At 44.8% G+C, this 14,569-nt stretch overlaps 1 protein-coding gene across 16 annotated transcripts in view; it reads left to right on the top strand.

The window, feature by feature from the left end:
• The window catches only part of MYCBP2 (MYC binding protein 2), a 705,517-nt gene that overhangs the window by 557,962 nt on the left and 132,986 nt on the right, over positions 1 to 14,569 (top strand). For 14 of the 16 annotated variants that reach the window (XM_063952980.1, XM_063952968.1, XM_063952974.1 and 11 more), the window contains 2 exons: positions 4,008 to 4,232; positions 4,889 to 5,021. In XM_063952980.1, coding sequence (XP_063809050.1) covers positions 4,008 to 4,232; positions 4,889 to 5,021 — 358 coding nt within the window. The remainder of the gene's footprint in view (positions 1 to 4,007; positions 4,233 to 4,888; positions 5,022 to 14,569) is intronic. The other 2 variants (XM_063952978.1, XM_063952982.1) reach the window with 1 other exon arrangement.

Below are 14,569 nucleotides of genomic sequence, written 5' to 3'. Positions count from 1 at the left end.
TGTGAGTGTAACAGGCTGAGAGACATGGAGGTAGTTGTCCATGGGTGTTTGCTCTCTAGATGCAGGTTTGATAGGATGCTCATATCTACAGTATATGAATTGTATATTCTCAATATTTGCAAAGGCAAGGACACAAACAGTTTGAAAGTTTCAGTTCTTTTTCATATTGCTATGATCATATTGGTAAATGGTTTGAGTATATCCATATAGCATTGCATGGGATGTAGTTATGTTACCGACGGTCACAATAACTCCCCCCTGCATCCCGAAGCCTCAAAATAGACAGTCGGCATGCCGACTAGAAGGGACTATTCCCACTTGTGGGTGTCCACTACACCCATAGAGTGGGAATAGAGCCTGTGGCAAGCGCAGTTTTCTACCGAGCCCACCGGGATCCCAACTGCTGGTAACGCAGCGCCAACCCTATTTCATCATGTGTGTACTGGAACCATTGCAACATCAGACTTTGGGAATTAATACTCATAGATGCCTAGCATTAAACAAAATATATAAAATAAATTTTGCAACTATATGGATTTGTTTTGTATAAAATGAGTTTTGTTTGAAACCCAGTGAATTTTTTTTTTACAAAACATAGAAGGGCCAACCCACCCCTTAATGGATTTTTTTCTTTGTACTCTGACTAACTTTATAAAGTTCCCTAATGCACACCGAGTGAAAAATATTACTACATAATAGTCAGATAATACGGAGATCTTAGTTGCGTATATCTGCAGACATAGGGATAAGCCCCCAGGCCGATCGACAAGGCTTCTCCGTCACTGGGGGTCCCTAATACTAGGTATGGGTCCGGGGTGCAGGACCCCACGATGTCGGCACAGGTCGGCCACCCCAGGTCAGCACACAGGTGAAAATTAATAGGGGTTAATAAGAAGCACAGAAGTGCTATGTAAGTGGTGTGATTAAAATAATATATACAAAGTGATAGGGAAAATCATATGTGTTAATAAAGTGTTAGGGTGTGCCGTCCTGAAGCAGCCCAGCCATACCGACACAGGGGCCACCGCACCCCACACCCACCCCATAAATAATTACAAATATGTCTGGGTTAAATTCCCAGTGTAAGGCCACATGGTAATGGCTCCTACAGCATCTGAGAGCCAGCTTACCTGGGGATACCCCTGGCTTCCCCTATGGCACTCTGGAGTCAGCAATCCCTCCTAATGCTGACCCATCCATGCCTCTCTAAATACAATGCACAAAATGGAAAGCTGCTCAATCAGATTGTAATGTCACTCAGGTGCTAAAAGGGAGGGGTAATTCTGTGTAGGAAAAAACTATGTGTTCCCTAATGCACACCGAGTGAAAAATATTACTACATAATAGTCAGATAATACGGAGATCTTAGTTGTGTATATCTGCAGATATGGGGTTAAGCCTCCAGGCCAATCGACAAGGCTTCTCCGTCACTGGGGGTCCCTAACTATTATGTAGTAATATTTTTCACTCGGTGTGCATTAGGGAACACACAGTTTTTTCCTACACAGAATTACCCCTCCCTTTTAGCACCTGAGTGACATTACAATCTGATTGAGCAGCTTTCCATTTTGTGCATAACTTTATAAAGTATCCATGGTTTTTGGTGCTTTTACCATTTTATTTTCTGAAATCATAGCATTGCAATGGAATTGTTTTCTTTTTTTTCCAAATATAAAAAAACTTTATTACTGTTTACAGGCTTACTTACCCACCTCATCCCAGGGGGTTACATATTGTTTCATCTACCATTGGTAACCTGCCATTGTTGCACTACTTTTACCAGCAAACCTTGGTCACGTCATACACACACCAGCTGTGTCTGTTGCCCACCACAATGGTGCGCCCGGTGTCAGGAGAATAGTTGCTGCAACTATTGCTGTTTACACCAGAAGTGCCCATAGGAGGCGCAGAGCGTTGTCTCTGGACACTGAGTTCAACACAGTACAGCTTGGGGATAGATTATAGTGTTGGTCACCGGGATGCGGCAAGTACAGTATAGGCTAGATACTGATCAGGGTCTTTAGTATTAATTGGAAAGTTTATTTGGCCAGGAATAGCTGTTGACACAGTTCAGACTTGAAGGGATGGTATACATTTTTACATGAGACTTTTTGACTTTTATATGCATTTTTACCCACTGCCTGGAAGGAATCCATATGCTTTTGCCAGTCTTAGCTTGGTGGCAATTATTGATGCACAATCGTCAACTCCCTCTTCACTGCACACAAGTAAGTGGTGTATGAAGAGTGTGAAAGCCACTTCTCCCGACAGCACTCATTTGCTTGTGCAAATGGAAACAAAATACTAGCAAAAGACCAGTGGGTATCCTGTGATCTTGGCATTGTGTTTGGTAATCACCAACCTCCAGGCTTATTCAGTATAATACTGTTTTTCACCAGTGTTTGCACCTTCACTACTGAATCTTGGAAACCTTGAGGAATTCTTAGATAATCCTTTAATCTACATTTGTAAAAATGTCTGATACTGTGATTTGATGGCATTTTTCTGTTACTCGTGAAAAGCACTAAACTTTTGATCTGATGAAAAAAAATATTTTTTTTTTATCTATATACGGTATATGTGCTGTGGCATTACCAGTCATTACATCTCTTCCTATTGCACTTTGTATTTTAATATAATTCTTAATTCCACAGTATGAGTACGATGCTACAGTTAGGTCCTTTCCACTACAGAGGACTAGTTACAGTAGTTCTGCAACTCTTACATCATCTTCTTGTCGCAGCTTCCCACCCCCCACATACACACACATGCCATGCGATATGACAGCTCTGCAGTGACCTGTGTATTAAATGTTATTTTATCCAATAAAGTAGAATAGTCTTGTGTCCTTGGACAGATTTTCATATAAGAAGAAAGAAAATCGTAAATAGATGTTTAATTTTTCTACCTATTAAAATACAGTGCCTCACCGATATGGATTTAATTCATATATTGTATGTTTTCTATTTTGCATAGAAGAGAAACCAAGAATTACAGTAATAGTTAAGTTGGATTTGATCTGTAATACTTAAGAAATCACATTGTGTGTAACCTATTTAAAGCTCCTTTTACCTTCAAACACTTACGTCTCCTTTTACCTTCAAACACTTACGTTTTATTGAAATAAACAGTGAAAACTGTAAGATTTCTAATTAGGTTTTACATTATCTGCATTTTACATTCAGCACCTTCCTGACATTTAACAGGTGCGCACTTACACCAAGCTCTAGCCCCATAGCCACATTGCAAAGAATCCCCTAATTCAGTGGTTCACAAACTGGGTGTTGTGGCACCCAGGAGTGACGCTATTTTTGGTCTAGGACCAAATGATATTTCATGGTCAATACGATAGGCTAAACCAGAGCTGGTGACTTGCAATCATGGGGCGAGATTTAGTTGTTTTATCACACCCGTTCTCCCGGCTAAAGTGATGGGAGATTGGTGTTTGTAGACTAACAGAAGTGCAGCACTGTTCTCCACCATATAACTGAGCCTAATAGCGACAGGTAAGCACAATTTACTTAATTTGATTTGTTTTTCTGAACGTCTCCAAAAGAAACTATTGGCCTAGGGATGCCATTACAAAAATGCTGATACTGCTGTGACTGAAGAAAGTTTGGCAACCACTGTTCTAATTCAGTCCTTTTCTGGAGAGAGGGAACACAGTGAGGACTGAAAACTTAGAGTCCTCAAAATATTCAAATTTTACTTCATCCAAAAAATTATTAACTTAAGTGTTGTGAGGGGGAAATGTCCTGCTGTTAACTTCAATTTTTAACAGTTTGTTAGAGCACTGCTAAGTTATGATTTGTAATGCTATTGATGTTACTGTAAGTGGGCAATCTACAGTAGTTCTGTCAATAAGGCTACAACTGAGATCTCAGGCTCAAACCACAGTAAACTTAAAACTTTTGGTTAATAAAATGTATGCAGAACGGTGTGTTTCTTCAAATATGTAGATTGGACAATGGACAGTAATGTGGATACTATGTTCTTCTATTTTCTAGGATCAGGTTGTAAATGCAGAGGATATACTGAAAGATTTCAATGTGCATTGTGCACAGGAGATGACGATGGGAGAACATGAAGTCCCAGTTCTTAGGGGCGGACCAGGATTCTACAAGGTAGTGAAGACTGGGCCCTCTGGTCACAACATCAGAAGCTGCCCAAACCTAAGAGGTATCCCAATTGGAATGTTAGTACTGGGAAACAAAGTCAAGGCTGTGGGCGAGGTATGGACTCTAATAGCTACAGTTCATGACTTAAATGATGCAGCTTTTGTCATGTAAATACAAAAGAAAAAAAAGCTACATTTTCTTTCCTTATTTTCTGTTTTGTGAGGTTTTGCATTGTGCTAATATTTGGAAAACTTGAATTTGTTAACATTTCTATAGGGCATTTGAAATATTTACTGACCCCAGTCATTTTATGAGATGTACAAGAGTATGTTTGTGTCCTGTACAGTACTGAGTAACTTGCTGCTTTGTAAAGGTTGTCAGCATTTTTACTTTCTGTTTATATAAGAAACCTTTAACGTCTATCTTCTCACCGCTGTTTCTTTACAGTAACAATGTGTCCTTTAATACGTAAAGTTTGCTCAGGGTGTAGTGTGTCATGCTATATCTCAATCCACAAATGGAACATGTGGATGCCTTGGTTGAAATCAGGACAGTTTCCTGCTATGCTTGCCATTTGTTTGCTGGTTTGCTCTTTCATATGCTGTGTAAAAATATTGCTCTGCATACCCAACCTAAGCCTGTTTAATGCTGGAATAACCATATATACTCCAATTTGTACCATTGCATGCTGCAGCCATTACTGTTTATCACATGAGGCATTGAAATGTTTAAGATCTCCATGAATCTTGTGGTTTCTGTTTCTGTGCCAGGTGGTCAGTGCAGAAGGTACATGGGTACAGCTGGACAAGAACAGCATGGTAGAGTTCTGTGAAAATGATGAAGGCGAGGCTTGGTCCTTGGCTAGAGATGCCGGTGGCAATCAATATCTCCGTCATGAGGATGGCAAGTTCTTAACATTTAACTCTCCTATCTACTTTGCCTTTAAAATATCAGTCAACTGATGACTTTAGGCTGATATTTCCATTAAAAGTGAATGTGATTTACAGTCTGAAAACGACATCATATAAAGTTTGGACATGAAGTTTTGGTGCGCAAATGCAGAATTGAGTTATGACTGAGATTCCACAATGGTTATATATGTACAGTAGATAATTTATTATCTGTGTTCCTTCTTTAATTGTACTTGTCTGGGTTTTTTTGAACTGGCCAAAATGTGTTAAGTGGCTAATATGTAAATACTCTCACACAGCCACACATTTCCCAAGATAGCTTAAAGCCATAGATTTGTTTCTAAGGGCCTCATCTCCCCAGCAGACCCCCAGATGGACAACCATGGTTTAGGCTATTGTCACAGGATGCTTTCTTTACAAACAAGCTCTATTCCCATAATTTTATTTGGGAACACTAGAAGTTTTTACAAGCTCTACTTTTTACTATCTAACTATATTACTACATTTAGTTTTGCACTAAAACTGTGCCCACTTGTTTTTTTATTTTAACATTTATTCTGAAAAGGTAATTTCTCTAACGTCCTAGTGGATGCTGGGGACTCCGAAAGGACCATGGGGAATAGCGGCTCCGCAGGAGACTGGGCACAAAGTAAAAGCTTTAGGACTAGCTGGTGTGCACTGGCTCCTCCCCCTATGACCCTCCTCCAAGCCTCAGTTAAGATTTTGTGCCCGAACGAGAAGGGTGCAATCTAGGTGGCTCTCCTGAGCTGCTTAGAGTAAAAGCTTAAATAGGTTTTTTTATTTTCAGTGAGACCTGCTGGCAACAGGCTCACTGCATCGAGGGACTAAGGGGAGAAGAAGCGAACTCACCTGCGTGCAGAGTGGATTGGGCTTCTTAGGCTACTGGACATTAGCTCCAGAGGGACGATCACAGGCCCAGCCATGTATGGGTCCCGGAGCCGCGCCGCCGGCCCCCTTACAGAGCCAGAAGAGTGAAGAGGTCCGGAAAATCGGCGGCAGAAGACGTCCTGTCTTCAATAAGGTAGCGCACAGCACCGCAGCTGTGCGCCATTGCTCTCAGCACACTTCACACTCCGGTCACTGAGGGTGCAGGGCACTGGGGGGGGGCGCCCTGGGACGCAATGAAAATACCTTAAATGGCTAAAAATACATCACATATAGCTCCTGGGCTATATGGATGTATTTAACCCCTGCCAGTTTTCCACAAAAAAGCGGGAGAAAGGCCGCCGAAAAAGGGGCGGAGCCTATCTCCTCAGCACACAAGTGCCATTTTTTCCTCACCGCTCCGTTGGAGGAAGGCTCCCTGACTCTCCCCTGCAGTCCTGCACTACAGAAACAGGGTAAAACAAGAGAGGGGGGGCACTCAATTGGCATATTAATATATACAGCAGCTATATTAGGGAAAAACACTTATATAAGGTTATCCCTGTATATATATAGCGCTCTGGTGTGTGCTGGCAAACTCTCCCTCTGTCTCCCCAAAGGGCTAGTGGGGTCCTGTCCTCTGTCAGAGCATTCCCTGTGTGTGTGCTGTGTGTCGGTACGCTGTGTCGACATGTATGAGGAGGAAAATGGTGTGGAGGCGGAGCAATTGCCTGTGTTAGTGATGTCACCCCCTAGGGAGTCGACACCTGACTGGATGGTCTTATGGAAAGAATTACGTGATAGTGTCGGCACTTTACAAAAGACTGTTGACGACATGAGACAGCCGGCAAATCAGTTAATACCTGTCCAGGCGTCTCAAACACCGTCAGGGGCTATAAAACGCCCGTTACCTCAGGTCGATACAGACACTGACACGGACACTGACTCCAGTGTCGACGGTGAGGAAACAAACGTATTTTCCAGTAGGGCCACACGTTACATGATCACGGCAATGAAGGAGGTTTTGAACATTTCTGATACTACAAGTACCACAAAAAAGGGTATTATGTGGGGTGTGAAAAAACTACCCGTAGTTTTTCCTGAATCAGATGAATTAAATGAGGTGTGTGATGAAGCGTGGGTTTCCCCCGATAAAAAACTGCTAATTTCTAAAAAATTATTGGCATTATACCCTTTCCTGCCAGAGGTTAGGGCGCGTTGGGAAACACCCCCTAGCGTAGATAAGGTGCTCACACGCTTATCAAAACAAGTGGCGTTACCGTCTCCTGATACGGCCGCCCTCAAGGAACCAGCTGATAGGAAGCTGGAAAATATCCTTAAAAGTATATACACACATACTGGTATTATACTGCGACCAGCAATCGCCTCAGCCTGGATGTGCAGTGCTGGGGTGGCTTGGTCGGATTCCCTGACTGAAAATATTGATACCCTGGACAGGGACAATATATTATTGACTATAGAGCATTTAAAGGATGCATTTCTATATATGCGAGATGCACAGAGGGATATTTGCACTCTGGCATCAAGAGTAAGTGCGATGTCCATTTCTGCCAGAAGAGGATTATGGACGCGACAGTGGTCAGGGGATGCGGATTCCAAACGGCATATGGAAGTATTGCCGTATAAAGGGGAGGAGTTATTTGGGGTCGATCTATCGGACCTGGTGGCCACGGCAACGGCTGGAAAATCCACCTTTTTACCCCAAGTCACCTCGCAGCAGAAAAAGATACCGTCTTTTCAGGCTCAGTCCTTTCGTCCCCATAAGGGCAAGCGGGCAAAAGGCCACTCATATCTGCCCCGGGGCAGAGGAAGGGGAAAAAGACTGCAGCAGACAGCCTCTTCCCACGAACAGAAGCCCTCCCCCGCTTCTGCTAAGTCCTCAGCATGACGCTGGGGCCTTACAAGCGGACTCAGGCACGGTGGGGGCCCGTCTCAAGAATTTCAGCGCGCAGTGGGCTCACTCGCAAGTGGACCCCTGGATCCTGCAGGTAGTATCTCAGGGGTACAAATTGGAATTCGAGACGTCTCCCCCTCGCCGGTTCCTGAAGTCTGCTTTACCAACCTCTCCCCCCGACAGGGAGGTGGTATTGGAAGCCATTCACAAGCTGTATTCCCAGCAGGTGATAATCAAGGTACCCCTCCTACAACAGGGAAAGGGGTATTATTCCACGCTGTTTGTGGTACCGAAGCCGGACGGCTCGGTGAGACCCATTTTAAATCTGAAATCCTTGAACACTTACATAAAAAGGTTCAAGTTCAAGATGGAGTCACTCAGAGCAGTGATAGCGAACCTGGAAGAAGGGGACTATATGGTGTCTCTGGACATCAAGGATGCTTACCTCCATGTCCCAATTTGCCCTTCTCACCCAAGGGTACCTCAGGTTTGTGGTACAGAACTGTCACTATCAGTTTCAGACGCTGCCGTTTGGATTGTCCACGGCACCCCGGGTCTTTACCAAGGTAATGGCCGAAATGATGATTCTTCTTCGAAGAAAAGGCGTCTTAATTATCCCTTACTTGGACGATCTCCTGATAAGGGCAAGGTCCAGAGAACAGTTAGAGGTCGGAGTAGCACTATCTCAAGTAGTACTACGACAGCACGGATGGATTCTAAATATTCCAAAATCGCAGCTGATTCCGACGACACGTCTGCTGTTCCTAGGGATGATTCTGGACACAGTACAGAAAAAGGTGTTTCTCCCGGAGGAGAAAGCCAAGGAGTTATCCGACCTAGTCAGGAACCTCCTAAGACCAGGCCAAGTGTCAGTACAACAATGCACAAGGGTCCTGGGAAAGATGGTGGCTTCTTACGAAGCGATTCCATTCGGCAGATTCCACGCAAGAACTTTTCAGTGGGATCTGCTGGACAAATGGTCCGGATCGCATCTTCAAATGCATCAGCGGATAACCCTGTCTCCAAGGACAAGGGTGTCTCTCCTGTGGTGGTTACAGAGTGCTCATCTCCTAGAGGGCCGCAGATTCGGCATTCAGGATTGGGTACCTGGTGACCACGGATGCCAGCCTGAGAGGCTGGAGAGCAGTCACACAGGGAAGAAATTTCCAGGGCTTGTGGTCAAGCATGGAAACGTCACTTCACATAAATATCCTGGAACTAAGGGCCATTTACAATGCCCTAAGTCAGGCAAGACCTCTGCTTCAGGGTCAGCCGGTGTTGATCCAGTCGGACAACATCACGGCAGTCGCCCACGTAAACAGACAGGGCGGCACAAGAAGCAGGAGGGCAATGATGGAAGTGGCAAGGATTCTTCGCTGGGCGGAGAATCATGTGATAGCACTGTCAGCAGTGTTCATTCCGGGAGTGGACAACTGGGAAGCAGACTTCCTCAGCAGACACGATCTTCACCCGGGGGAGTGGGGACTTCACCCAGAAGTCTTCCACATGATTGTGAACCGTTGGGAAAAACCAAAGGTGGACATGATGGCGTCCCGCCTCAACAAAAAACTGGACAGATATTGTGCCAGGTCAAGGGACCCTCAGGCAATAGCTGTGGACGCTCTGGTAACACCGTGGGTGTACCAGTCAGTGTATGTGTTCCCTCCTCTTCCTCTCATACCAAAAGTACTGAGAATCATAAGAAGGAGAGGAGTAAAGACTATACTCGTGGCTCCGGATTGGCCAAGAAGGACTTGGTACCCGGAAATTCAAGAGATGCTCACGGAAGACCCGTGGCCTCTACCTCTAAGAAAGGACCTGCTCCAGCAGGGACCATGTCTGTTCCAAGACTTACCGCGGCTGCGTTTGACGGCATGGCGGTTGAACGCCGGATCCTGAAGGAAAAAGGCATTCCGGATGAAGTCATCCCTACCCTGATCAAAGCCAGGAAGGATGTAACCATACAACATTATCACCGTATTTGGCGTAAATATGTTGCGTGGTGCGAGGCCAGGAAGGCCCCTACAGAGGAATTTCAACTGGGTCGTTTCCTGCATTTCCTGCAAACAGGACTGTCTATGGGCCTCAAATTAGGGTCCATTAAGGTTCAAATTTCGTCCCTGTCAATATTCTTCCAAAAAGAACTGGCTTCTGTTCCTGAAGTTCAGACGTTTGTCAAGGGAGTACTGCATATACAGCCTTCTTTTGTGCCTCCAGTGGCACCTTGGGATCTCAATGTAGTTTTGGGATTCCTAAAATCACATTGGTTTGAACCACTCACCACTGTGGACTTAAAATATCTCACATGGAAAGTGGTAATGCTGTTAGCCCTGGCTTCAGCCAGGCGTGTCTCAGAATTGGCGGCTTTATCCTATAAAAGCCCTTACCTAATTTTTCATACGGACAGGGCAGAATTGAGGACTCGTCCTCAATTTCTCCCTAAGGTGGTTTCAGCATTTCACTTAAACCAGCCTATTGTGGTGCCTGCGGCTACTAGGGACTTGGATGATTCCAAGTTGCTGGACGTAGTCAGGGCCCTGAAAATATATGTTTCCAGGACGGCTGGAGTCAGAAAATCTGATTCGCTGTTTATCCTGTATGCACCCAACAAGCTGGGTGCTCCTGCTTCTAAGCAGACGATTGCTCGTTGGATTTGTAGTACAATTCAGCTTGCACATTCTGTGGCAGGCCTGCCACAGCCAAAATCTGTAAAAGCCCATTCCACACGGAAAGTGGGCTCATCTTGGGCGGCTGCCCGAGGGGTCTCGGCTTTACAACTTTGCCGAGCAGCTACTTGGTCAGGGGCAAACACGTTTGCTAAATTCTACAAATTTGATACCCTGGCTGAGGAGGACCTGGAGTTCTCTCATTCGGTGCTGCAGAGTCATCTGCACTCTCCCGCCCGTTTGGGAGCTTTGGTATAATCCCCATGGTCCTTTCGGAGTCCCCAGCATCCACTAGGACGTTAGAGAAAATAAGAATTTACTTACCGATAATTCTATTTCTCATAGTCCGTAGTGGATGCTGGGCGCCCATCCCAAGTGCGGATTGTCTGCATTACTTGTACATAGTTATTGTTATAAAAATCGGGTTATTGTTGTTGTGAGCCATCTTTTCAGAGGCTCCTTCTGTTATCATGCTGTTAACTGGGTTCAGATCACAAGTTGTACGGTGTGATTGGTGTGGCTGGTATGAGTCTTACCCGGGATTCAAAATCCTTCCTTATTGTGTACGCTCGTCCGGGCACAGTATCCTAACTGAGGCTTGGAGGAGGGTCATAGGGGGAGGAGCCAGTGCACACCAGCTAGTCCTAAAGCTTTTACTTTGTGCCCAGTCTCCTGCGGAGCCGCTATTCCCCATGGTCCTTTCGGAGTCCCCAGCATCCACTACGGACTATGAGAAATAGAATTATCGGTAAGTAAATTCTTATTTTTTTGAGTACTAGTCCCTTTCCATCTCCTTTGTATAGTTACGAGGCGTGTGCAATATGTTTCTGGATGCACAAAAAGTATATTTACAAAGTGAAGCTTACATTCTTAAAAAGTTTTCGCCAGATGAGTCCATGCAAAGTTGCATTGCTTAAAACACTTAGTGATGCAGCTGGACCAGCCTGAAGGCGCGGTGTGTCTTCTACATGCTGGATGAAGGTCTCCACTGTAGCTTCCGGTGACTCAAAAACGAATTCCACGTATCTTGTACTTGATTTATAGGAAAACAAAGAATTTGCAGGGAGCCAGGTCTGGACTGTAAGGCAGATGACCAATCTCCTGGATGCGTTCATGGTGCAAAAAAATTCACCATTGTTCTGATGTAGAAGTGTACCACAAGCACGCCTTCTTGCACCTGGAAATGGTTTACAACACTTGGGGTAGGCATTGGTTGGCATACCGGTCTCCAGTGACTGTGCGCTGCTGCATGAGTGGTAAGGTAGCTACATGACCAGTCTGGGCAACAAAAACGGTCATCATCTGCTTGTCAACACTGCGATCACTTTGAAAATTCTGTGGCGGCGCACCTCCAACTGGGGTCAACTGGGATAACTGTTGTTTGGTCTCAGCTTCACAACTGTATATCAAGTAATCATCGCCACTGATAATCTCCCAGAGTTTGAGCACCCGCCATCAAACCTGGCCAGCATGTTGCGGCACCAATTTTCTGGAGCCTCCTCCTGCTCTCGAGTCAGCTGATGGGGCACCTAGCATTCAGAAACCTTGCTCAGGCCAAGCTTTTTGTGGAGTATCAAGCGGATGGATCTCCATAATATGCCTATCTCCTTCTTTAACTGGGCCATTGTCACCCTGGCATCCACCTCAACTGTGTCCAAAATGGCAGAAACGTCCTCAGTGATGGCAGACACGGGTTGGCCGCAGCACTCCTGGTCTTCCAGGCACTGTCTTCTGTGCCGAAATTCTGTAAAGCACTCAAACAGAGTTGGTTTGGTGCTCACCTCACCAAAACCAGCTTGTAGTCAGACAAAACTCTCTTGCTGTCCCAGACCACTCTTGTAATCGTAGCAGATCATGGCTCTCCAGTAGCCTCAGTTGAGCTCCATAACGAGTTTGTGAATGAAGCGAACATGCTGACTTCTTTAGTGTGCAGTGCTGATTTATATACTGTTCTGTGCCATGACATTTCACAAAAACTTTAGTCAAAAATTACAGTTCACAACCAGACATCCGGAAACTTACTGCACACCTCTTGTACAGTATATATACTCCAGCTGAATCTGCGGTTTTAAAAACTCTTCATTACAATACAGTATATGTAGGGAGGCCAATCTCAGGATCCTGGAATTTAGGCCCAAAAACTGGATCGGGATATTGCAACAATGTATTGCTGATGTATGGGGGCTGTTACTCTGGAATTGCCGAGGTTACACCCCACATTTGACAATTAGTATGAGAAAATAAATTTGTTTTAAACTATGTAAGTAAATATTGCATATTTCTTTGAATGTTCCTATTCGCAATTTGTGTAGACACAATTAAAATTATATTGTGTTTGTATATTTTGTTCTAAATACCATTGTTTTCATTCTGGGTCTATGACCTGTAGATGCTTTGTGATATTGGTATGTAATCCTATTTAATGCTTCTATTAATCAATTTCCAAAACACCATTGTGGGATCTATTGCCCAAAATCAGTGGCAATTGGAATCTTCCAGGTTAGGGTATTTTCCCCATAATTTGGAGCATCATACTCTTTGATGTTATCTACATCTCTGTTAAAAAGTACCCTAATATTTTCCCCTGACACATCACATACATGCATACAGTACATATAAATATGTAGCTTGGCCTAAATATTTGTCTGTACAGCACAAAATATATAATCCTTTTTAGTGTATATATAAAATATATAATCCTTATAAGCGGTTTGTAGTTGCTGTACTAGGAGCCTCTTGGTAAATTAAGTGCATATGTATGAAACTATATCTGATACAGCTTCAATTATTTATCTTTCTTCATCCTCCACTACACTAGTGGGTACAGGAGATACTCTGGGTATAGCCTGGAGAGGAGAACCTGGGCACCAAATAGTTACTATTTTTTACCCAGCAGCCCAGGAGTTCCTCTCATTTCTGCCTCGCCCTCAGTCATTGGCTAGCCAGTTTTGAGTTTTGTACCGGCAAGAGCGGGTGATGTTTTTTGGGGGTCTGCTTTAGGTGGTCTCCCCGTTAATTGTATTTCTTTGATTTCATTTTTTACTAGTTCTTTTGAGCGGCAGTGTCAGACTTCCTATGGTATGCCCTCACTGCCGCCGATGGACTTCAGAAGGGGCAGCACACTATTGTTTCCAGAGCCTGCAGCTGGACGTGCAAGGGGACCGTTAAGTGTGGCTATACACTGCTAGTGTGGGAGAACACCCTGTTCTGGTGAGTGTCGGCCTGGGAGTCGACATTTTCCTGGCTCCATCTCTGGATGTCCTGATGGTCCACATTCGTCTGACGGGGAATTTATTGTAGTCACACTTGTGGAAGATAAATTGGCGCAAATGTAGGTTGACGCTTACTCAGGAAATGTTGCTCTTAGGAGCTCTGCTGGACTCCAGGATTCAACTTCTTTCCATCAGATAAGATTCAGGTCCTGCAGTCCAAAGTTTGCACGTTCCTCAGTCATCGTCGGGTTATCCATCCACTCCTGCATGCAAATCATGGGTTCCTTGGTTGACTCATTCGACATGGTGGAGTCTGACCAGTTTCGCTCCCGTCCTCTTTAATTAGAAGTTCTTGAAAGGTGGAACAAGGCGCAGGCGGTCATTCTCTCGCAAGAGGTTTTTCACTCTTTCTTGTGGCTGCACAGGTCCCACCTGGAGAAGGGTAGCTCCTTTTGGAACCAGGACTGGATGGTGCTCACCACCAATGCAAGTCTTTGGGGGTTGGTGGCATATCTTGTCAGCAAACATTCCAGGGATGGTGGACAGCTCAGGAAAGGCAACTGCCCGTCAATGTCATGGAACTCAGGGCAGTATACATGTCTTTTTGCCTAGCTCAGCTTCTCCTCCACAGGCGTCCGGTAAAGTGCAGTCAGGCAACACAGCAGCCGTTGCCTACTTAACGCCATGAAGGAGGTACGTAAGTCACATCCTTTGCTGGACAGAGCGTCACCTTTCCGGCTCTGTCGGCGGTGTGCATTCCCGGCGTACAGAATTCGGAGGTAGACTTCCTGAGTGCCAAGATGTGTATTCTGGCGAGTGGACTCTGCATCCAGAAGTCTTACAGCTGCTTGTCCGCCGTTTG

The sequence above is a fragment of the Pseudophryne corroboree genome, chromosome 2 (genome assembly GCF_028390025.1).
Source record: "Pseudophryne corroboree isolate aPseCor3 chromosome 2, aPseCor3.hap2, whole genome shotgun sequence".
In the NCBI taxonomy this organism is placed as follows: Eukaryota; Metazoa; Chordata; class Amphibia; order Anura; family Myobatrachidae; genus Pseudophryne; species Pseudophryne corroboree.
The sequence above is the reverse complement of the archived record's forward strand: the minus strand, read 5'-3'. Positions and strand labels throughout refer to the sequence as shown.